The sequence below is a fragment of the Corythoichthys intestinalis genome, chromosome 9 (genome assembly GCF_030265065.1).
Source record: "Corythoichthys intestinalis isolate RoL2023-P3 chromosome 9, ASM3026506v1, whole genome shotgun sequence".
Classification (NCBI taxonomy): Eukaryota; Metazoa; Chordata; class Actinopteri; order Syngnathiformes; family Syngnathidae; genus Corythoichthys; species Corythoichthys intestinalis.
In genome coordinates this window covers 43,717,537-43,742,898 of record NC_080403.1, presented here as the reverse complement: position 1 = coordinate 43,742,898, position 25,362 = coordinate 43,717,537, and the positions used below count along the sequence as shown (strand labels likewise).

The window sequence follows — 25,362 nt, the reverse complement described above, 5'->3', positions numbered from 1 at the left end:
ATGAATCAGTAGAATATGCTTTGACATTAATAAAATAATCTTTTAAAAAGAGAAAGAAAGCAGTTATTGCTTATTTTGAAAGTCAGTGCATTGGCTTTGATGGGAATGTCGCTCCTACCAACATGGCTGCCATGTTGGTAGGAGCGATGAAAGGTCTTTTCATGCTTTTGCAAATGAGCTTATCACTAGTAGACGTTCAAGGATGTCGTCTCCTGGGCCGTTTATTGGGTGAGCAAAAACAGAAGTTTGAGCAAGCGGGGCAGACAGGAAGTTTAAGCAGATGCGAGCGAACGGAGGGACAAGTATCCTTTGTTGGCGCCCGCTGGCGTTTGTCCTCCCGTGAAGCTCCACTCCATTAACAGCAGCTGTTTCAAGCTTTCTTTTTACGAGAGAGGGAGCACAACGTCGCGCCGTCCGTGTCTGGAATTCTTCGGCAACCTTTAATCAGTAGCGGAAAAGTCGAAAGCTTTTTTTCAAATTGACAGCGCGAGTGACAGAGAACACCTGGGAGTACTCAACATTCCAGATGTTTTTCTTCTTTTTAATTATTTGATTTATTTTATCTTAACTATGCTATTTTTTTTAATATACTTTATGTATTCATTTATTTTCTTTTAATTTCTTTATTTTTTTTCTGTCTTAACCTCTAGCTTTATTATTCTTTCTCTGGTTCTAGCAGTTTTGTGTGTATGACTTTTTCCCTAGTACATTGCAGATGTTCCTGAATTTCATTTAACTTTTAATTTTTTTAATTTTATATTTAAAAGCTTCATTTCAATTTTTATCAATTTTTTGTTTTTAGTTTTTTAATTTTATATAAATTTTAATGGATCTATTTTTTAAATAAAAAATTTAGATTTTCATTTGAATTTTAATTTATTGAATCCCATTTTTATTTTTTTTAATTTTGAATGGTTAATTTTTAATTGTCAACTTTTCTAAAGTTTTGTTGTATATTATGTTAATATATTTTTTCGATGGAAAAATTGAGATTTTTTTCATTTGAATCTTAATGAATTTATTTTCATTTTTTTTGACAATTGTTAGGTTTTTATTTTAATTTTTTTAACATTTGGAATAGTTCATTCCTAATTGATCATTCTTAAAGAAACAGTTGGTATTTTTACAATTTTGGTCAACTTTAGCGACGTCCATGGACAAAAGCAGTAGTGTTTTGCCTTAAGGAAGACTACGTTTCCCATGAGGACCAGCGCACACCCGCAAAGTGTCGTAAATTCATCAATCAATCAATCTCCCGGTCGCCTGCAGATGGATTGAAGAACATTTCTGTTTCCAGCGGCTGTGTGAAGGATGAATAGTAACATTAGCATATGATGATTAGCAACTGTGTGACTTAGTGTGGCGAACCCCCCCACTCCACAGTTCAGTTGAGGGGGTGGGAGGGCATCACACCAGCAAGAGAAAGCCAGGCCTACGTTTATTCTGTATACCCTGGTAGTCTCTCTTTTTTCCTCCTCAGACAAACCTTTTTGTCTCTTTTGTTGCTCTGCCATCTGCCATAGAGCAGTCAGCACATATGTAGTTTTATGTGGGGCAGGGTTCCTGCCACCCTCCTCAAAGTTAATTAGTGCCTGTGAAAGCAATACAGGCCCCTTCAAGATATAAAAGAGGTGTCATTCAACTAGCTGTCAGTCGACATATTATCACAAATGTTATGAAAATATTTTTATAAAGGTTGAAAAGTTACCTAGTTTTGCTTTAATTGTTGTTTTATTATTATTTTTTTTTTATTGTTTATTTTAAAATTTTCATTGAATTTCATTCAACTTTCTTATACTTTTGCAGGTCACATTATTCTAGCGTGTGTTATGCGGGCAGCTGTCTTCATGACGTCAAAGTGCGTAGCCACAGCTGCGGCCTTTCTGCTGTTCAACATGGCTGCCGTCGTCACAGCCCGGCCCCAAGCAGGTGAGATCACGTAATAATACATTTTGATTACATACTCTTTCAGCGTCTGGTTGACTGATAAGAATGTCACTGTGGCAACATACTTATATAAGTATTAGCATTTTGAACAATGTGTCGCACGCGGCAGGTTCTGAGCAAAAGTGCCAGTCGGGCCCGGTGGACCTGGTGTTCCTGATCGACGGCTCGCGAAGCGTGCGGCCGCACGAGTTTGAGAGCATGCGGAAGTTCATGATTGATATCTTGGACACGCTAGACGTGGGACTCAATGCCACCCGAGTGGGCGTGGTCCAGTACTCTAGTCAGGTACGCCCACTTTTGACAAATTGGTTGCCTTTGACCACAGTGGACTGGAGAAACCCAGCATTAAGACTGCTCATTTGAGGTATGCTGGTACATGCTAATTGTTTGTGTGGGTTGTTATTACTGTATCAGCAGTTAGTTATAAACACAAATTTGAATTGCTGTTATTGAAGATGAAACTGATTTAATTTCATTTTTATTTTAGTGAGTACCTGAATAAAGTCAGCAAACCATACGGACGTCTGACATCGTCATTTCGGAGCTTAGCTCGCTGTTTATCTATGATTTAGCTCCAACATCTTGGCAAGGACAGTGCAATGACATACATATATGTTTTTGGATAGTTATTTTGAGACTCAGGGGTTCTTAAAGGGTTAATTCACACTTACGCGGAAATTCGTGTTACGTAGCCATCGTAGGAATGAAACTCGTTCTTAAGCCAGGGACTACCTGTACCTGCACTTGCATGCCCCAAAAAAGAACATCTGGGGTCAATGCAGCAGGGCATTTTGACAAAATAAGGTCAAACTGAGAACCCTGGCATTAACCCGGTTTATTTGTGGTATGGTTCAATGTAGTTTGGCGCGAATCAAATTTTGAAGATTTGATCATGTTTCAGTCCCCCCACCTCCCCCCACACACAAAAAAGCATATTTTTGGTCATTAGCTTACCCGGGTGTGTAATTGCAGAAAATAGGGGCAGATTGAAAACCTGGCATAAAGAAGCTTCATATACATATGACTCTATGTGGTTTGGTGCAATTAAATTTTTGAAGATTTGGTGAGTTTTCACGCCCAAAAAAAAATCAAGTTTTTGATCATAACACTCCAGTGTGTATTTTGACAAAATAAGGATTATCCAAGAAACTTGGCATTGCGACAGTTTATTTAAGGTATAGCTCAATGTAGTTTAGCGCAATTCAATTTTTGAAGATTTGATGAGGTTGTAGGCCAAAAAAGAAAGCAAATTTTTGGTCATTACGGTTACCCGGGTGTGTATTTTGACAAAATACGGGGAAATTGAGAAGCCTGGCATTAACTCGGTTAATTTGAGTTATGACTCAATGTAATTTGGCACAATTCAATTTTTGAAGATTTGATGCGGTGTGAGTCCAAAAAACCAAAAAAAGCATATTTTGGTCATTACAGTTATCCGGGTGTGTATTTTGAGAAACTAAGGGCAAATTGAGAAACCAATGTGGTTTGGTGCAATTCAATTTTTGAAGATTTGGTGAGTTTTCAGACCCAAAAAAAAGCATGTTTTTGGTCATTACAATCACCCCAGTGTGTATTTTGACAAAAAATAATGATCATCCAAGAAACTTGGCATTAAGTTTCTTTAAGGTATGGCTCAATGTGGCTTGACGCAATTCCCTTTTTGAAGATTTGGCCAAGGTTTCAGGCCAAATAAAAAGCATATTTTGGGTCTACGGTTACTAAAACGTGTATTTTGAGAAAATGATGACCACTTGAGGAACATGGCATTAAGAGAGTTCATTTGAGGTATGACTTAATGTAGTTTAGCGCAATTCTATTTTTGAAGATTTGGTGGGGTTTTAGGCTTAAGAAGAAACCATATTTTTATTCATTAACAATTTTTCTGCAAATAATTGCATGTTTTTAGGTCCGCAGCGAGTTCTCCTTGAACTCCTACGACAGCATGTCCAACATGGTAGACGCCATCCAGCGGATGGTCCCGCTGGCCCAGGGGACCATGACGGGTCTGGCCATCCGCTACATCATCAACGAGGCCTTCAGTGAGCCGCGTGGTGACAGGAGCAAGGTGCCCAATGTGGCAGTGATTGTGACGGACGGCCGCCCCCAAGACCGCGTGGCGGAGGTGGCGGCCGAAGCTCGCGGCAAGGGCGTGGAGATTTTCGCAGTGGGCGTGGCCCGTGCCGACATGGCCTCCCTCAGGGCCATGGCATCGCCACCCTTCGAAGACCATGTCTTCCTGGTGGAGACCTTTGACCTCATCCACCAGTTCGGACTGCAGTTCCAGGATAAACTTTGCGGTGAGATAACATAGATATCAAATATATAGAGTAGTGTTGCACCGATAACGATACGGCACTAAAATGACGTCATCGGGATTGGGGAATAGTATGATTCGTTTTAATGTGGTACTACTGTGGATAACAGCATTTTTATCGTCGCAGGTGTGGATTTGTGCGTGGAGTCCGAACATGGCTGTGAGCACATTTGCGAAAGTTCTCCGGGTTCCTTCCGCTGCCTGTGCCTGCCCGGATACTCGCTCAACAACGATGGCAAAACCTGCACAGGTAAACGCTGAATCACTGTGACTGGAAAATGCCATTTCTAGAGGAACTGCATGGGACCGCTTTTATGCTGGTCACGCATTACCGATCTAGCTCTATATACAGGATGTGATATCTATGATTTTGAGTAAGTTCCCATCGATTTGGGGGAACTTTTGAGTTACTTTCTGTTGACATTGGGACACGTTTTGCTAATTTTGGGGCAATTCACGTCGCTTCTTGTTGATTTTGAGCCTACATTAGCCATGTTGTCGTACTGGCTCATTGGGGTTCCATTAAAAATGTACAGTACTTTTGTTTTTCTAATCAAATATTCAAAAGAGAATGGTAGATATTTAAAGCAATTCAGTCAAAAAGATGCCCATTTCTGTATGTGTCGTAGCTATCGACTTGTGCGCCGAAGGCAAACATGACTGCCAGCAGATCTGCGTGAGTTCTCCCGGCGTCTTCTCGTGCGACTGCGAACCGGGCTTCACGCTCAACCCCGACAACAAGACGTGCACAAGTAGGGCACTATTATTCACTGACTTGACTTCTATGGGCAAACTTATGACGTGGTTGTGTTTTCTTTAGTGTTGGACTTTTGCGCATTTGGTAATCACACGTGCGAGCACCAGTGTGTCAGCGTGCTGAACGGATTCCACTGTGCTTGCCAAGACGGATACCTGCTGATGGAGGACGGTGCTGCATGCCGCCGTGGGTGACCACGTACAACGCTCACAAATCTATCCGTCCATATTTCTACCTACCTAACATCATCTACATACTAACCAATCCAGCATTTACCTACCTCGGAATCTAGTATTTACCTACCTACCTACCTCCTATCGAGCATCGTCTACCTACTGACCATCCAGTGTTTACCTATCTATGTAGCATCTAGTATTTATCTACCTACATACTTACCTACCTAGCATCTACCTACCTACCTACCTACCTACCTACCTACCTACCTACCTACCTACCTACCTACCATCATGTGCCTACCTCCCTACCATTTACATACCTCCTTAACATCTACCTACCTACTGCACATACCTACCTTCCCATTTACCTACCTCCCTACCATTTACGTACCTCCTTACCACACACCTACCTACCTACCTACCTACCTACTGCACAAACCTACCTTCCCATCTACCTACCTCCCTACCATTTACGTACCTCCTTACCACACACCTACCTACCTCCCTCCCTCCCTACCTACCTAGCATCATCTACCTACTGACCAATCCAACATCCACCTACCTAGGAATCTAGTATTTATCTACCTACATACTTACCTACCTAGCATCTACCTACCTACCTACTACATACGTACCTACCTGCCTATCTACCAATCTAGCATCTACCAGCCTACCTACCTACCTACAGTACAGTACCTACATGCCTGCCTTCCTACCTACCAACGACCTACCTACCGACAGAGCGTTGAAACGACCAATCCAACATCTACCTACCTCGGAATCTATTATTTACCTACCTACCAAGCACCTACCTATCTAGCATCATCTACCTACTGACCAGTCCAACCTACCTACCTACCTACCTACCTACCTACCTACCTACCTACCTACCTACCTGCCTACCTACCTACCTATCTAGCATCATGTGCCTACCTCCCTACATTTACGTACCTCCTTAACTTCTACCTACCTACTGCACATACCTACCTCCCCATCTACCTACCTCCCTACCATTTACGTACCTCCTTACCACACAACTACCTACCTACCTACCTACCTACCTACCTACCTACCTACCTACCTACCTACCTACCTACCTACCTACCTACCTACCTACCTACCTACCTACCTACCTCCCTCTCTAGCATCATCTACCTACTGACCAATCCAACATCTACCTACTTAGGAATCTAGTAATTATCTACCTACATACTTAACTACCTAGCATCTACCTACCTACCTACCTACCTACCTACCTACCTACCTACCTACCTACCTACCTACCTACCTACCTACCTACCTACCTACCTACCTACCTACCTACCTAGCATCATGTGCCTACCTCCCTACCATTTACATACCTCCTTAACATCTACCTACCTACTGCACATACCTACCTTCCCATCTACCTACCTCCCTACCATTTACGTACCTCCTTACCACACACCTACCTACCTACCTACCTACCTACCTACCTACTGCACAAACCTACCTTCCCATCTACCTACCTCCCTACCATTTACGTACCTCCTTACCACACACCTACCTACCTACCTACCTCCCTCCCTCCCTACCTACCTAGCATCATCTACCTACTGACCAATCCAACATCCACCTACCTAGGAATCTAGTATTTATCTACCTACATACTTACCTACCTAGCATCTACCTACCTACCTACTACATACGTACCTACCTGCCTAACTACCAATCTAGCATCTACCAGCCTACCTACCTACCTACAGTACAGTACCTACATGCCTGCCTACCTACCTACCAACGACCTACCTACCGACAGAGCGTTGAAACAACCAATCCAACATCTACCTACCTAGGAATCTATTATTTACCTACCTACCAAGCACCTACCTATCTAGCATCATCTACCTACTGACCAGTCCAACCTACCTACCTACCTACCTACCTACCTACCTACCTACCTACCTACCTACCTACCTACCATCATGTGCCTACCTCCCTACCATTTACGTACCTCCTTAACTTCTACCTACCTACTGCACATACCTACCTCCCCATCTACCTACCTCCCTACCATTTACGTACCTCCTTACCACACACCTACCGACCTACCTACCTACCTACCTACCTACTTCCCTCCCTACCTATCTAGCATCATCTACCTACTGACAAATCCAACATCTACCTACCTAGGAATCTAGTATTTATCTACCTACATATTTACCTACCTAGGATCTACCTTCTACCTACCTGCCTACCTACCAATCTAGCATCTACCTACTTACAGTACCTGCATGCCTGCCTGCCTACCTACATACCAGTCTAGGTTCAAACCACATACCTACCTACCCACCTACCTACCGACAGCGCGTTGAAATGATCCAAATTTGCATTTATGACAGCTATCGACTTGTGTGCCGAGGGCAAGCACGACTGCCAGCAGATCTGCGTGAGTTCCCCCGGCGTCTTCACATGTGACTGCGAACCGGGCTTCGCGCTTAACCATGACAACAAGACGTGCGCGCGTATGTATGCACACACACATAGGTTAAATTCTTGTGCGGAACTCAAACAGGCAAAAACGTATACATTTCTTGATATATGTGTAGCAAGAAAAGACCACCAATTCAACCCAATTTAATTCAATTGGAGACAATGACTCCATGCACAGTTAAAAAAAATGACTGTGAGGAGATATGAATTGAATTTTAAGAGTTTGTGACATCTGTGGTTTCATGGATACAATTTGTGTGTCGTAGCCATCGACTTGTGCGTCCAAGGCAGGCACGACTGCCAGCAGATCTGCGTGAGTTCTCCCGGCGTCTTCACATGCGACTGCGAACCGGGCTTTGCGCTCAACCCCGATAACAAGACTTGCACCGGTATGTCCCAATTCTTAATATTACGATTGGCGGACATACATGTCTTTGGACTAGGAAGGCCGCCATTTTGACAACAATTTTCTAGTCACTTCCTTGTTAACTCATTGGGTCATTGATGGCACTATACGTCCAATAAACGTTGGGAGCAAAATCTAAAGAGGGCTATCATTCATTTAAAGCAAGTAAAAAAGACTAGTGTTGTGCATTGATACCATTCTTGGGCCTCCGATACCGATTCCAAAATCAGGCTGTGTGTTATCGGCTGATATTGTACCAATACCCCATTTTGGAGAAATGTATAGTTTTTTTTTAAAACACTAAATTACTGCATACTCAGTTGAATAGAAGGTCAGTACTATCATGGTTTGGTTAGACCAGTACTTCTCAAATAGTGGGGCGCGCCCCCCTGGGGGGGCGCAGAGCGATGCCAGGGGGGGCGCATGTGTCCTCGGGGAACATGCTTTTTTTTTTTTTTTTTGGCCGTACTGGAATAACGTGTACTTGCACATCCACTCAGTGGGTGGCAGTGGCGCTCTCATTTACAGAGTGCGTTCAGTATTTTTGAACTAAGGAAGAGCACTCAGCACACAGAAAACAGATATGAAGAGCAGTGCGCCGCCGCCGTTTTCGAAAGCCATTTTCCGACCGGACTCACTCACGCAGCGACCCACGGTCTTGTCGGGTTCTCACGTCGCCGCCCGAGAAGTGCCATTTTCGGCTTGGGATCGTCACGTCGACCGCCCTCACCTACGGTTCTACCTCGGCTGCCGAGAATGCGCCTTTTTCGTGCCGTTTCCTTTTAGCTTTGACTTTTAATACAGTGTGTGATGAGGAAAGACCACTGTTTACTGTGTCCAAAAATATTTATAGCGGACAGCCAGAAGCCAAATCAATTAAGACGCCACTTAAAGACATTCGACCCCAATCTCATTGATAAGCCGCTTGATTGTTTTTCAGCGAAAACGTGCCGAATATTGCCAACAGTCGTCCTGCTTTGTCAGTGTTATATCAGTAAACCAGTGAGCATTGATCGCATGCTCATTGCAAAATAACTCCACACCATTGCAAAGGAGGTAATACTGAGTGTGAGCAACAAAAATAAAAACTGTCCTTCTGTCCAAGGACACTCTTTTTTTCTTTTATTCACTTTTGTTTTTTACGGTCAAATTTTTTGGCATATTATCCTCATGAGTGAATGTTTCTAATCAATTCGAATGTTATTATTTACTGATTTTATTACATTTTATTTTTCTGTATCAAATGGTCAAAAATGTACCTTGAGTGTATTTTTACAGTTTGAACGTTGACTTTTTTTTTTTTTTTAATTCAGGCAAATTGATGCTCGTCAAGTCTTTGTTACAAACAAAACAACGTTAATAAAGTTATACTTTATTATAAGTTGATCTATGTTACTTTTTTTCTTTATTAGAAAAAAAGGACACAGTGTTAGGCAGATGCGTATTTATGATAGTAATTTTATAGACAAATGATACTATTTACAGTGGCGGCAGATAGTTTGGGGGGGCGCGAAACATTTACGTCTTGCTTGGGGGGGGGCGTAACAGAAAATAATTGAGAAGCACTGGGTTAGACACAGCTTCACTTATTGTCTGCCATTGATGCAGCTAGACGTCCAAATTCATTTGAAGTGGGAGGGCTGACGCTGCCCCCCCCCCCCCTCACTTTAAACCGATTAGACATCTACTATCTACTAGTGATAATATCATTTCATTTCATGGCAAAACCACGAAAAGACCTTTCAACACCCTACCAAAATGGCCTCAGCGTGTGTGTATCCGGAAGGGCATCCAGCGGTTTGAAACTAGATCTCGAAAAGTACATATTACGCAGCACCGGGATGTTATTTCTTCGTACTCCCCGATACCAATCACATCCTTTTAGTACCATATCAGTACTGATACCAGTATCTAGAGCTGTCCCGACTAGTCGACATTGTCGACGTCATCGATGACGTAAATCTGTCGACGAGCACAACATCCCGTCTACGGTTAATGAAGGGTTAAAAATATATATATGCGTGGAAAGTTCCGAATGTCGGACGCTTGGTATGCAAGCGGGGAAATCGGCACAAAGCCAAAAAAGCGCACCAGAGAGTCCAAAACATTGACTTATTTTTAAAGAAACAAAGGAGGGTACACTGTTGTGTCCTGTCTCTTCAATGCCAAGCTTGGCTGCACGTCGGCCGTGAATGATAACGACAGGAGATTATAAGTCCATCTAACTAACTAATGACATGTTTTATTGAAGTTGCTAAGCCTGTCGCGATATGCAATGATTCCATTTATCGCATGGTAAATAAAAATGAGGGCGGTCATTTTCACGGCTGTGTTTTATCGCTGCGCGCGCGTGCGTACATTTGTGCGTGCGTGCTGATGGCATATGAGACTCCAGTTCTTTTCTGTCATCAACACGCTGTAGAATTAAAGTTCAGACATACAAAATAAGAAAACACATCTATATTAAACACTATATACGTTAGCATTGCTACATTGAGGTGAATGGGAAAAAAGACGACCTACTTTAGCCGGCTATAAAACAGGCAGCCTTGTCCAAAACTTGCAGTTAAAAGGTGACACTTCAAACATGAAAAATCGCTGGTTAACAGCATTTACAAAAGGACAAAAAATCTATTACTGACACAACATGCAATGACAAAAAGCACTTTTTTTTGTGGAATGTAAAGCATAAGTTAGCGGTTTAGCGAGCGTACTCCGGTGAACATTTAAAAATAAAAGCATGTCATGTTCGTCATATAAATAACGATTTCTGGAGTTAATCCCACATATTTCAGATTCTACACTAAGAATACCTTTAAAATGACACCCTTTATGAAAAGTCTGATTGCCAATGAATAATTATTATAATACTATTATATATAGTACTACAGTATACTATAATATTAATGCTAGGTATTTTTTTAAGAATTGTTTTGAATCATGTTGGAAAGGTGAAGTCATTGTTCTAAATCTGTTTACATTCCATTCTTTTGCACAAGCTAGGTATTTTTTTAAGAATTGTTTTGAATCATGTTGGAAAAGTGAAGTCAGTGTTCTGAATCTGTTTACATTCCATTCTTTTGCACAAGTTAATTCTATCAGCATTTGAACTCATTGTTTGTGATTTATTATTGTATTTTATGTTTATTTGTACTTTATAAAGAATTTAAGTGTTCCAAAATGTTTTTGTGAATTGATAAGCGTCAACAAAAATTTCATTGCTAAATTAGTAAAAAAAAAAAAAATTTTTATGAAAAGATTAGTCGACTAATCGTAAAAATAGTCGGCTGATTAATCGGGAGAAAATGAGTCGTTTGGGACAGCCCTACTAGTATCAATACCGGTGCAACACTAGTTGTAACTTGAGCTGGAGACCACATTTTGCGGGTTTCGTCTCCGTCTGTCTACCAAAAATCGGTGAATTCTGGTATGGGGCCAGTCTTGGTCTTAGCTAGTTAACGCTAACTGACAGCACAAGGTCAAGATACAGCCTTTGAAGGTAAAAAAGACTGTTTGAGCAAGTAGAAAGAGTCCACCCAAATGCTAATACTACAAACAGGAATCCATAATAAGTGTCTTTCTGGCGCAGCCTCAGACTTGTGCAACTCACTGGATCACGGATGCGAGCACCGCTGCGTGAGCGTGCCAGGCTCGTATTACTGCGCCTGCCCGGAAGGACAAACGCTGCGGGAGGACGGCAAGAGATGCGGGAGTAAGGACCGACCGACGTAAGGGTATGTGTTGAGGACACGTGGCTAATTGTGGTGCCGGTTAAGCGTGCAAGTTGTCCGTCATCGACCTGGTCCTGCTGATCGACGGCTCCAAGAGCGTCCGCCCACGCAACTTTCAACTGGTCAAGAAGTTCGTCAATGAGGTGACGCCCGCCGATAGATGACGTGTAGAGACGCAGCTGAACTGGTATCTCATAGGTGGTGGACACCCTGGACGTGTCGGAGCACGGAACCCGCGTGGGCCTGGTGCAGTACTCCAGTCGGGTCAGGACCGAGTTCACCCTGGACCGCTACCACAATGCTGATGACGTCAAAGCCGCTGTCATGAAGGTCCTCAATTGGGAAGGAAGCCTGGAATCAATGCAGCTGACTTCTTTTATTTTATTTTATTCTATTTTATTTAGTTTTGTATACTATTTTATACTAGTTTACATTACTTTTACATTACTTGACTTGACTTTTCTTTGCTCTTACTTTAATTTTACTTTCCTTTTACTTTATTTCTACTTTACTTTTCTTTGCTTTTACTTCAACTGCACTTTTATGCAGGGGTGAAAGTAGGCCGAAATGGTCCGGAACACCGTTCCAGTATAAAATTCAGTGGCGGAACAGTACTTTGATCCGGAAAATATGACGGCAACTGTCAAACCTCCATGTTAAAAATAAACTTCCAGGCTGCCACACACGCATAACTATATAAAACTTCATAAAGTGCTTGTGAAGCGTCAACCATTTCCAACAATACTTATTATTTATTTATTCCACGGAGTTCTCCAAGTGTGTGTATCCGAGTCCGACAAGACAGTCGACTCACGTCAATGTGCGAATGCGCGCAGCAAATCACCCTGCCTGGACTCCAGTTGTCCGTTCAAGTGGCTGACAAACCGACATGTGAAAATTATGGATAGTTAGCTCTGATCGGTTCAAATCCACATGTTTCTGGGACAACAAAAAAAAGAAAAAAAAAAAGAACAAACTTGTTGAGTTGATTCGATAAAGAAGGGCAACGCAACGGAAAACTGATCAGATCTTTAAAAGAAAGGAAAGAGTTGAAGATGCCCATTTTATTTTACTATGTTATTATAATGACTGGCCCCAGAAATAATGAACAGAAAATTCTGATTTTTTTTTTTTTTAAAGCTTTATGTGGTCCGTAAACACATTTCTTAAACAATTTTTTAAAAAATTAGTTTCTATTATGGCTGTCAAAATTATCGTGTTAACGGGCGTTAATTCATTTTTTTAATTAATCACCATAAAACATTTGATGCAATTAACGCAGATGCCCCGCTCAGACACATTTAAATGACGGTACAGTGAAACGGTCACTTGTTAATTGTGTTTTATGGAGTTTTGCTGCCCTCTGCTGGCGCTTGGGTGCGACTGATGTTATAGGCTTCAGCACCCATGAGCATTGTAAGTAATTATTGACGTCAAAAATGGCGGGCTACTAGTTTCTTTTTTGATTGAAAATTTTACAAATTTTATTAAAACGAAAACATTAAGAAGGGTTTCAATACAAAATTTCTATAACTTGTACTAACATTTTTCTTTTAAGAACTACAAGTCTTTCTATCCATGGATCGCTTTAACAGAATGTTAATAATGTTAATGCCATCTTGTTGATTTATTGTCATAATAAACAAATACAGTCCTTATGTACCGTATGTTGAATGTATATATCCATCTTGTGTCTTATCTTTCCATTCCAACAATAATTTACAGAAAAATATGGCATATTTTATAGATGGTGTGATTTGCGATTAATTGCGATTAATTACGATTAATTAATTTTTAAGCTGTAATTAACTCGATTAAAATTTTTAATCGTTTGACAGCCCTAGTTTCTATATATATTCTCTAATTCGTATCATAAATTATATATTTAGCCTTACATGCAGTTGTGGTGGTAAAACAAATATAACTAAAGTGAGATTGAACACAATAAGGTTTTAAATAGGGCTGTCATAATTATCGCGTTAACGGGCGGCAATTAATTTTTTTAATTAATCACGTTCAAATATTTGACGCAATTAACGCACATGCCCCGCTCAAACAGATTAAAATGACAGCACAGTGTAATGTCCACTTGTTACTTGTATTTTTCGATGTTTTGTCGCCCTCTGCTGGCGCTTGGGTGCGACTGATTTTATGGGTTTCAGCACCTGAACATTGTGTAATTATTGACATCAACAATGGCGAGCTACTAGTTTATTTTTTGATTGAAAATTTTACAAATTTTATTCAAACGAAAACATTAAGAGTTTAATATAAAATTTCTATAACTTGTACTAACATTTATCTTTTAAGAACTACAAGTCTTTCTATCCATGGATCGCTTTAACAAAATGTTAATGTTTATGCCATCTTGTTGATTTATTGTTTTAATAAACAAATACAGTACTTATGTACAGTATGTTGAAAGAATATATCCGTCTTATGGCTTATCTTTCCATTCCAACAATAATTTACAGAAAAATATGGCATATTTTATAGATGGTTTGAATTGCGATTAATTAAGATTAATTAATTTTTAAGCTGTGATTAACTCGATTAAAAATTTTAATCGTTTGACAGTCCTAGTTTTAAACAAAAAAATTGTACTGCAATGAGGTCCAGAAATGCTGGTCTCAAAGGTGATATATTTGGCAATATAGTTGATGTGCACTTTGGATTTATTTTTGTTCATTTAGTTATTTTAAGCTACTTATTTATTTCCATTTACTATAAAAAGTCAAAGGCAATGTTTGTGTTAGCTTCAAAATATATCATATATATACAGTATTTATTATATATTTAATATTATATATTTTATTATAACATAATATATTTGCCTTTGCACAATATAAGTCATTTGTATTTTTTTTTAATGTGTGGTACTTTTTTTTTTTTTTTTAAATAAAATATATGTCATTTTTTACATTACCTTCCATTTTAAAGTACTGTACATTTTTCTGTTCTTAGGTAGTTAAAAATTAGGTTTTGCATTAAGATGTGAGAAAATGAGGGAAAATAAAAATTAGGAGATGGTGGTTGGTGTTACTGTATGTTTTTTTTGTTAACTGTTATTTTGCACATCATTGAAAAAAATACAATTTTGAATGAAAATCAGTTTCTTGTATATGTGTATTGCAGTAGCCTAATGAATGTGTAAAACCTGTTGTGTTTTATAGGTATAACTGCCAAAAGCAGTTTTCTTTGCATTTCTGTGGTTTTAGGAGGGTTGAATTTAATTCTGGCTCCGTGGCGAACCTTATGTCAGTTCCAGCAAGAAATTCTAGCCACTTTCACTCCTGCTTGTACCCTATCCTACCCTGCCCTACCCTACCTTTTACTTCACTTTTACTTTTATATTCCTTTGACTTTAACATTTTATAACTTTAATTTTACGTCTTATCCATTGTCATTAGATATTTCATGTTATATTTGGTTTAATTCTTTATTTATTTATTTATTTTTAATTCTTTTCTTTCTACTTCATGTCTGTTCCGCTTAACCTCACGGTCTTTTAAGTTTTATATCATTTGAATGATGTACTTCAATTTCATTTTAGTATAGAAATGTATGGTAGTTTTTTCCAAATGCAACTGATTTTTCTTTGAAAGGAGAAGGCAATGGTGGATTTAGAGAAGTGGAGAAGGTTGTAAATGTTGTTATGGTAGATGGAGTACATGGAGAAGGGCACCATGACGGGCCTGGCCCTGAGCCACATGCTGGAGCGCAGCTTCTCGGAGGCGGAGGGAGCGCGACCGCTCTCCCGCGGGATTCCCAGGATCGGCCTGGTCTTCACCGACGGACGCTCGCAGGACGATGTCGCCGAGATCGCCGCGCAGGCCAAACAAGCCGGTCCGTACGCCGCAGCCGCTTCTTTTGCCACCCGCTTTCGTACATTATTTCACTCCTCATTTTTTACCCGTTTTTCTTCGTTTTCCTTTTTTTCTTGAAGTTCTAATTACATTTTTTTTCGTACAAATTTTCCTCCAGCTTCTTCAGTTTTCTTGACCTTCCCCACCCAATTTCTACCCATTTTTAGTTTTCTTCAATTTTTCCCCTTTCTTCTAGTTCACGTTCTGTGTTTTCCCATCTGCTTGCTGTTTTTTTACCTATTCCAACCATGTTCTTCCAGCTTACCTGTTCTTTTCCACTCATTTTTCAATTTTCTTCCCATTTCTTCTTCTTTCTGACCTGCTTTTTTTCCCATTTCCACCCAATTTCCTCCAGATTTCTTAAAATTTCACCTATTTCATTTGTTTTTTTCCCATTTGCTTACTTAACCTTTTTCTGACTTTTTTTTCCAGTTTTCTTGCTGTTCAATTTTTTTTCTTCCCATTCCTTCTGATTTTCTACCCATTCCCTCCTTTATGGTTTTCCTCATCTGTATTTTCTTCCAGCTCATTCAATTTTCACAACATTCCCCATTTAGTTTTGTTTTTTTCACCATCTGCTTGCTGTTTTTACCTTTTCCAACCATTTTATAACAGTTTTCTTCATAGTCGAAGTTTGACTTTTGTGGGAGGTGGGCAAATCATGTTGATGGCCCCGAAACGCAGTATCAGCAATAAAATTAACTAACAATATATACCGTATTGGCCAGAATATAAGACAGTTTTTTTTGCTTTGAAATAAGACTGAAAAAGTGGTGGTCGTCTTATATCGCAGTCTAGACATTATACCCATTCACGACGCTAGATGGCGCCAGATATTATTGAAGCCGATGTTCTGTTATGACAGATCTCAGCTACTCTCAAGTTTAACCAGTTTGCATTACTTTATTGCAATGTTTTTCCTTATTCAGATTTGTTTCAAGACTACAGTTACAGTTAGACTTCACTTTGATGGTTAATGCAGTTATTGCAATTTTGTTGTTTTATCACAATAGATTGGTTTATTTACATTTCAAAAACCAGAAGCCATTCATTTACGAATGTGATTGCACTTTAGTTTACATATTTAAATGTTCAGATATTAAGATTTGAATGAGGCAAAATAACATGCTTTTTCTCTCAAATATATTGTTATGATCATTTGTTTCAGATGTACTGTAATTATTTTCTGTATAAAAATTAATTTGGTGTTCAAAAACTGTTTTTTCAAACTTGAGTCTTGAAAAAGGGGGTCGTCTTATAATCAGGGCTGTCTTATATTCGGGCCAGTACGGTAATTGGAAACCTTTCACTGATTTACTGTATTTATTCATGGACTAAAACGTTTGAAGTTTATAGACGAAAACATTTTGAGTGATTGTTGACTAAAACTAGATGAAATTTGTCTTGAGTTTTCACTGACTAAAACTAGACCAAGATGAACACATTTTGAAATGACTAAAATATCACTACTAAAAAGTATTTTCATCCAAAAGACAAAGACGAAAATTAAAAGGGCTGGCAAAAACAACAATGCTTGCTTTTTATTTTTTTTCACTTATTTTCCTACTTTTTCTTCCATTTCTTCCAATATCCTTCATCTGCATTTTCCTCCAGTGCATTTTTCTTGAACTTCACCCCCATTTGCTAGCCATTTTAAGTTTTCTTGCAATTTTTCCCCTCATTTCTTTCCCTTTTCTGGCCATTTTCTTTGTTTTCTCCCACTTTCAAGGAGTTGATGTCCTTTCCTGACTTTTTCCTTGAATTTTTGTTGAATGTTTTGTCCACATTGCCAACGGCCGACAGGTATTACCATGTACGCGGTGGGCGTGGGCAAGGCCTTAGAGGTGGAGCTCAGGCAGATAGCCTCGGAGCCTGCTGAGAAACATTTTTTCTACGCCTCCGACTTCAGCGCCATCGGAGCCATCGCGCTCAACCTGAAGCTCAACGTGTGTCCCGGTAGGGCGAAAGCGCCGTCGAAAGGTCAGCCCGTTGCTCTGTTTGTCTGAACCGTCCGTCCGCAGAGGAAAGCCAAGGCGAGATCGAGATGAAGGATCCGTGCGCCTGCGAGAACTTGGTGGAGTTTCAGCAAGCCACCCTTAGCGACCTGGAGCGTGTTACGCAATCGCATATCCTTTTCATGCCCTCCTGAATTTAACCAGTTTTTTTCTGCTCTGTTACTCACACAATTTTTAAGTTTACAGGTGGGACTTAACTTATTGACAGGGATAGACAATCAGTTTATTTAATTTCTATTACTTTATTGTGGGGATGCTTTGCAATCATACAGTAAAGAAAAAAAAGTATTGAACAGCCAAGTTCTCCTACTTAGAAATGAATGGCGGGTTTGAAATTTTCATGGTAAGTGCTTATCCACTGTGAGAGACAATCTAAAGAAAAACAATCCAGAAATCACAGTGTACTTATCAATTTATTTGTATTATACTGCTGCAAATACATATTTGAACACCTGTCTATTAGCTAGAATTGTGAGCCTCAAAGACCTGTTAGTGCTTTTACAAAGGCTACCACCCCATGCTTCACAGTAGGGATGGTGTTCTTGGGATGGTACAAATCATTCTTCTTCCTCCAAACACTATGAATGGAATTAAGACCAAAAAGTTCCAGCAATTTTGTTTTTATTTCATTCATTTATTTAATTACTTATTTTAGTTTTTGTTATAGTTTTCCTTGTATTATAGTTTTCAATTTTTTTTTTTTTTTTTTACTTTAAGTTCCAGCAATTTTGTTTTTATTTCATTCATTTATTTAATTACTTATTTTAGTTTTTGCTATAGTTTTTCTTGTATTATAGTTTTCAATTATTGTATTTGTTTGTTTGTTTTTTTATTTTGCAGTTATAAAAAAAACGTTTAATTTTTTACTTTATATTTTACTAGGGCTGTCAAATGATTAAATTTGTTTAATCGAATTAATCACAGCTTTAAAATTAATTAATCGCAATTAATCGCAATTCAACCCATCTATAAAATATGTCATATTTTTCTGTAAATTTTTGTTGGAAAGAAAAGATAAGACACAAGACGGATATATGCATTCAAAATACCGTACATACGTACTGTATTTGTTTATTATAACAATAAATCAAGAAGATGGCATTACCATTAACATTCTGTCAAAGCGATCCATGGATAGAAGGACTTGTAGTTCTTAAAAGATAAATGTTAGTACAAGTTATAGAAATTTTATATTAAAACCCCTCTTAATGTTTTCGTTTTATTAAAATTTGTAAAATTTTCACTCAAAAAATAAACTATTAGCTCACCATTGTTGATGCCAATAATTACACAATGCTCATGGTGCTTGATCCCATAAAATCAGTCGCATTCAAGCGCCAGCAGAGGGAGACAAAAAAAAAACAAGTAACAAGTGGACATGACACTGTGCTGTCATTTTAATCTATTTGCGTTAATCGCGTCAAATATTTTAACGTGATTAACTAAAAAAATCAATTACCGCCCATTAATGCGATATTTTGACAGCCCTAATTTTTACTTCAAATTTTCTTTATTTTTATGTATATTATTTTTGTGTAGTTTTGTACCTTTTAAACAAATGTTCTTAATTTTATTTTGCCTTTTTGTTTAATTATTTGTTAATTTTTATCTTTTGAGTATTTTTTTTTTTTTTACTTTATTTCATATTATATTTATTTTTACTTTCACATTTTATTTCTTTTTATCTATTTTTCATATTGGTTTAGTTTAATTTTGTAACTTTAGAACAATGGGTTTTTTTTTTATTTTAATTTTTGCTTTATTTTGTTTATTTGTTGATTCTTGATATTTTTCTAGTAATTTATTTTAGTTTTATTTTGTAAGCAGGACACAAGATGAATAAAAAAGGGCGGTCTCCTAATTTGAAATGTGAAAAGGAAATGGAATAAATTGATTTTGAAACCAGGTAAATTAAAATTAAACTTAAATCTTGGGACAGATGGAAAACAGAGAAAGTTTTTTACTTTGAAATGTTGGGGGGCAAAAATAAATATTTTATCAATATATTTTTTGGTTCCTTAACATCCGGACGTGCACTGACGGCGATGAGCGTCCGACTGGAGCGGCTGGAACAGCAGCTGCTGGACAGGAAGTGACATGTGGAAAGCGGGACACGAGGACATAAGTAGTGAAGCCTCGCTTGTATTTTTCCTTGCGCTAATTTATCCAAGAACAGGAAGTCTTGTTGTTGCCGTTGGGATGATTTTTATTTTATTTTATTTTTTTACCACTGGACCATTTTAAACCTCCGATGGGACTTTCAAAAGGAAAGTTTTTGGCGTCTCGGTGGATCCAAGAAAGTCCAATTTGTAACTTTCCGACGAAAAATGTTTTGTTTTCTTTGCCTTTTCTTCATTTGCCTTTTGAATTTGTTTTTGTGTTTGTGAAACTAAAATAAACAACTAATTGCTGTTGACACAATACTAACATTTTCAACTCCTAAAAAATACTTGTATATCGTTTTCCATACAACATAATTAAAATACCACCAATTAAAACTTATTTTTTTATGAACTCTTTCAGTGTTTTTCCATTGGTGGTCATTGTTTTTGACAAAACAAAACCTCCATCGAATTGCGCCAAAATTATCAGGAAGTGACACATAATGTACAGGAAGTGACTCAGGAAGGCCCTTAAATCAAGAGAAACTGAGCTTAAGTGCCCCCAAACCAACAGAAAGTTACATCCAAATAGCCTAAAATCAACAGAAAATTATCCAAAACATACTGGAGAGAACCTGGAATTCGTACAGTAGGACTCTTCTCTCTAAGCAACTTCCTACTCGAGTTTCGCAAGTTAGCAAGTTCACACTGTTTAATGTTATGATAACTCTGATGCAGGTCGGACCTTCAGTAGCAAAATTAGTGGCGTGTTTCCCACCTCTACAACATTGGTGTCTTTCTTAATTACTTACAGTGACTGCTGCTGGCCGAAAAAAAACTTTCAACATTCCCCCTCTTCGAAGGAGGGCGGTGGAGGCGGCATGTTGTCTTCATGTATTTCTGTCGGGGCTGTGTGATTGTGAGTGTGCATGTGTGTGTTGGGAGTGGGTCAAGTCATCAGCCAATCAAAGAGGACCGGCGCATTCAGGAAGTGAAAAGGGGTACATGTAAGTTTGAAAATAATGGAAATAATTCAATTAATAGTACCCAAAATTGAAAGAAAGTTACGTGGTAATGCTCAAAAATCAAGAGGACGAGGCCAATGAACAGGAAGCGGGCCAGAAATACTCTAAAATCATGAGGAAATGGTCCAAAATCTACAGGAAGTGACCTGAAACCAATAAGAAGCGACCCCCCCAATTAATAGGAAGTAACCTGGAAATGCTCCAAAATCAACAGGAAATAAAAGTGTACAGGAAGTGACAATGAAATGTACCAAAATGTACAGGAAGTAACCCAAAAATAAACTAAAAGTGACCTGTAAGTACCCAAAAATCAAAAGGAAGTGACCAATGAACAGGAAGTGTCACTGAATGCCCGCAAATCAACAGGAAATAATTCAAAGTGTACAGAAAGTAACCCTGGAATATCCCCAAATGTACAGGAAATAACCCAAAATAAACAAAAAGTGACTTGTAAGTGCCTGAAAATAAAGTAGAAGTGACGAACGAAGAACAAAGTTACACAGAATGTCTCAAAACCAACAGGAAATAACCAAAGTGACACGGAATGCCCCAAAATGTACAGGAAGCAACCCAAAATAAAAAAATAAAAAAATCACCTGTATGCGCGCAGCGATCAAAAGGAAATCATTAATGAACAGGAAGTGACACGGAATGTCCCAAAATCAACAGGAAATACAGGTAGTACCCGGGTTACAATGGATTCAACATACGCGATTTCGACTTCACGACGCGGAGTCTCGTCCGACATTGTCTCCAGTCGTTTTTTTTAAGCTGCATAAACAGAACCTTATTGTACCACACAGTATCTCATTTTCAACTTCATTAACTTGACGCATTCTGTCCTCATTAAACGTGAAGTTGTTCAGCTTGACAGACAGCAAACAAAGCAATTGGGGTTTTGATGCTTTTTCCTTCCTTCACTTTGGACAATTTGTGAAGCTGTAGCACACATATATACACTTATGTTCAAAACGATACAAATTTTACCAATAAAACACCTGAGAAAAAATAATTGGTGTTCAAACGTCCATCTCGTCTGATAAAAATGTGAATTTAGTAGATTAAATTAGCCTAATTTGCCTAGCAAATGTCCACCATCTTAAATGCTACGAATGCTAATGTATTTACAATTTTCATAGCAAATTTCTCACACATATCTCCACAAACTGTAGCTCTAAACTTACAAAATGCATTACCTTATAAATGCATACACAAACATAATATGTACCTTACGGCCAAACGAGAGGGCAGCTGTCTATGTCAGACGAGTGTCCTAGACCTACTGTATAGTCGACAGTCCAGCCACACCCAACATTGCCACCAGAGGGCAGTGTATCCTCCATCTTTAAATAAAATACCCCTTGATTTTCGCTTTTAATGGGGACCAGAACTCCCGCTATAAGTGAAAAGCCGCGAAGTAGCGTCCCCTCCGCCATTTTTTGTGTGTGTGTGTGTGTGTGTGTGTGTGTGTGTGTGTGTGTGTGTGTGTGTGTGTGTGTGTGTGTGTGTGTGTGTGTGTGTGTGTGTGTGTGTGTGTGTGTTCAATGTATTTATTCACATTTAGCATTGGAAAGAGACACGTATAAGACATGTTTTTTCTCTTTTTGCCCCAAAGTATAATTTTAAAAAAACTTATGTACAGTATACAGTGGTGCTTCTACATACAAAGTTAATGTGTTCTAAGAGTGTGTTTGTAAGTCGAAATGGTCGTATGACGAATAGGATTTTCCTATAAGAATACATGATAATTCCATTAATTTGTTCTAAAGCCCGAAAACCTACACTAAATCCTTAATAAATTCTGCTGGTACTGTTACAAATGGCAATTACACATAGCAAAACAAATAAATTATTAATAAAAACCGGTATAGTAAATTAATAATAATAATAATTCCTGTAATAATGTAACAATCGGGTTCTAATGTGGCAGACATGATTTTAGTGCTGTACCTGAATGCACCGCGTCGCTGACATGACAGTGAGATAGAGAGTGCGGTTGAGATTTTACTTTCTCTTTTATTGTTTTGTTGAGAACACCGTCAACTGCGGTGGACAGTAGGCGTATTGTGTCGGGTAAGTTCTGACATAAATGATAAAAACTTGACAAAGCTGGCAATTTCTTTGGCGATGTTACCACAATAATAAATGTCACCTTAAATTATAAAGACTGGCGAACGGAAGTCGGAGGAGGACCGTTGAGATCGTAGACAATCTACCATGCACTCCAAAAAATGAATCAGGCAGGTTGTAAAGTATACTAAAAGACAGTGTGCATTTTCAGCAAGAAACCATCATGTTTCCAAGGTGAGCATGATTGAATCATGCAGTCTCTACATAAACATGAAAAGTGAATGAGGAGCCTGATTAGATATTGTTGATGCAACATAATGTTAGTGTGTCTTTCCAACTAATTGCAATAGTCTTGTGATTTCTCGTGAGATTTAAAAGTAGGATTGCCAACTCCCTGAAAATGTAAGGGACACCTCATTGGTACCGTCACCATTGAATTATTATTTTGTATGTGAAAAGAGATTTTTTTATTAGATGGGACTTTGAAAGGCTAAGGCCCAGCTAGTAAAATTCCTCAACTTTATTTTTATTTCTTTCTTTCGTAATCTTATTATCCACATTTTTTCGGCACAGTGGAGACTCCAAACCGTTTGACTTACCGGCACCGTTTAAATATCAAAATGACCGGAATTCCATTCATTTTTAATGGCAAACATTTTCTCTTCATTTTAAATAACAGGAAAACATAGGTGGTTGTGATTTTTGACCACTTACCATTACAGCCCATTGACATTGAAGTGGCGCCTAAGTAAGTCAATACCACTGACAGCTATGTACGTCCATGCCATTGACTATCATGAATGTCGCTACTATTGATGCCAATGTACTGGATTCCATTGAGGCATATATAAATTGATGCCACTGACGGCCATTTACGTTAAAATTAGGGCTGTCAAACGATTAAAAATTTTAATCGAGTTAATCACAGCTTAGAAATTAATTCATCGTAATTAATCGCAATTCAAACCATCTCTATAATATGCCATATTTTTCTGTAAATTATTGTTGGAGTGGAAAGATAAGACAAGACGGATGTATACATTCAACATACTGTACATAAGTACTGTATTTGTTTATTATAACAATAAATCCACAAGATTAAATTAACATTATTAACATTCTTTCTGTGAAAGGGATCCACAGATAGATTCTTAAAGGATAAATGTGAGTTTGTATATTGTGACTAAATATTGCCATCTAGTGTATGTGTTGAGCTTTCAGTAAATGATAATGTAGTGACAAAACTGTTCTGCCCAAATGCATGATGGGAAGTGGGTAACCATGACTGTGCGTGGCGGCTGCAAATAATATATCTTATCTGTGTTGTGTACAATGCAGGGTGTTAAGAAAAAGATCAACTCCTGTCATTCTTCCCCACGTTGCTCGCCTCAGTAGTTATAATTGTTGTGGAAGAGATGGCAAAGCTTTACGCAAATAAAAGCACGGTCCAAATGAATGCCTGTATCCACTCCACTCACTTGTCACTGCCTCTTAACTCTGTATATACGTAGAACGTCACCATTGTAGGCTGTTTGCGGCAATGAGTGATTGGGCCGTTCCGTGCATGCGCTAAATATTTTAATGTGGTTAGTTTAAAAAATTAATTACCGCCCGTTAAAGCGATATTATGTTGGCTCAACGCGTGCTTTATGTTAAAAGAACACAATTGCTAAATACTGAAGGAAAGCAATTTAATCAGGTGCAAATGATGTATTTCTTTAATGTCGGTTCAACATTTATTTTGGGGTGAACATGAGGTCCTTATGTTGGCTCAACAAGAGTGCTTTATATTCGCGCAACGTGAGTGCCTAATATTGGCTAGACATGTGTGCTTTATGTTAAAAGGACACGATTGCTAAATGCTGAAGGAAAGCAATATTATCAGGTGCAAATTCTTTCCACAAATTTTTAATGTCAGTTCAACACTCCATTTTTTTGAGTGTGGCCGTATTGTCAAACCAGTTAACGGATGCGCACCCCACGTTCATATATTCGCTAGGAAGGTTCTCTAGAACAGAGCCTTCCTGAGAAGTCTACTGCTTTCAATGGCGGCTGTTTACTAACGCCGGCGAGTCTATCATTTCGTATCTAGTCCTATGTGATATCTACCATAGCATCATGTGGGCGTAGTGTGCAGGTTATCGGCTACAGTCTTCGTGAGTCCGTGTCTCTCGGACTTTTCTCGTGTCATTCAACCAACGTAGTAACACTTAGTATCGCACGCCTTTACATCCTCAGTAATGGTACCGGCGTTGCCAGGATGAGAAAAGTAATTAATTAGATTACTCACTACTGAAAAACATAACGCCATTAGTAACGCCGTTATACTCTAACAACGTTATTAATAACACTGGTCGCCAGCGTAGGACCGGAACTCTTTCCTAACCTGGGGACTACCTGCAATCAAAAGCGTACAGGAAGGGACCCTTGAATGTACCAAAATGTACAGGGAGCAACCCCGGAATGCCCCAAAATTTAAAG

The 25,362-nt window shown here is 38.7% G+C and overlaps 1 protein-coding gene across 4 annotated transcripts in view; it reads left to right on the top strand.

Moving 5' to 3' along the window:
- matn4 (matrilin 4) overlaps positions 1–20,167 on the top strand; it is a 35,731-nt gene extending 15,564 nt beyond the window's left edge. Inside the window, exons 1-16 of one of the 4 annotated variants that reach the window (XM_057845807.1) lie at positions 107–228; positions 1,807–1,929; positions 2,057–2,232; positions 3,854–4,244; positions 4,389–4,511; positions 4,891–5,013; positions 5,082–5,204; positions 7,576–7,698; positions 7,933–8,055; positions 11,662–11,784; positions 11,849–11,946; positions 12,002–12,133; positions 15,466–15,649; positions 17,473–17,625; positions 17,691–17,795; positions 19,722–20,167. In XM_057845807.1, the coding sequence (XP_057701790.1) occupies positions 123–228; positions 1,807–1,929; positions 2,057–2,232; positions 3,854–4,244; positions 4,389–4,511; positions 4,891–5,013; positions 5,082–5,204; positions 7,576–7,698; positions 7,933–8,055; positions 11,662–11,784; positions 11,849–11,946; positions 12,002–12,133; positions 15,466–15,649; positions 17,473–17,625; positions 17,691–17,795; positions 19,722–19,780 (2,265 nt within the window). In that variant the 5' untranslated portion in view covers positions 107–122 and the 3' untranslated portion in view covers positions 19,781–20,167. Of the gene's footprint in view, positions 1–106; positions 229–1,806; positions 1,930–2,056; positions 2,233–3,853; positions 4,245–4,388; positions 4,512–4,890; positions 5,014–5,081; positions 5,205–7,575; positions 7,699–7,932; positions 8,056–11,661; positions 11,785–11,848; positions 11,947–12,001; positions 12,134–15,465; positions 15,650–17,472; positions 17,626–17,690; positions 17,796–19,721 lie in introns of those variants that run through there. The other 3 variants (XM_057845809.1, XM_057845808.1, XM_057845810.1) reach the window with 3 other exon arrangements.
- Positions 20,168–25,362: the final 5,195 nt, after the last annotated feature.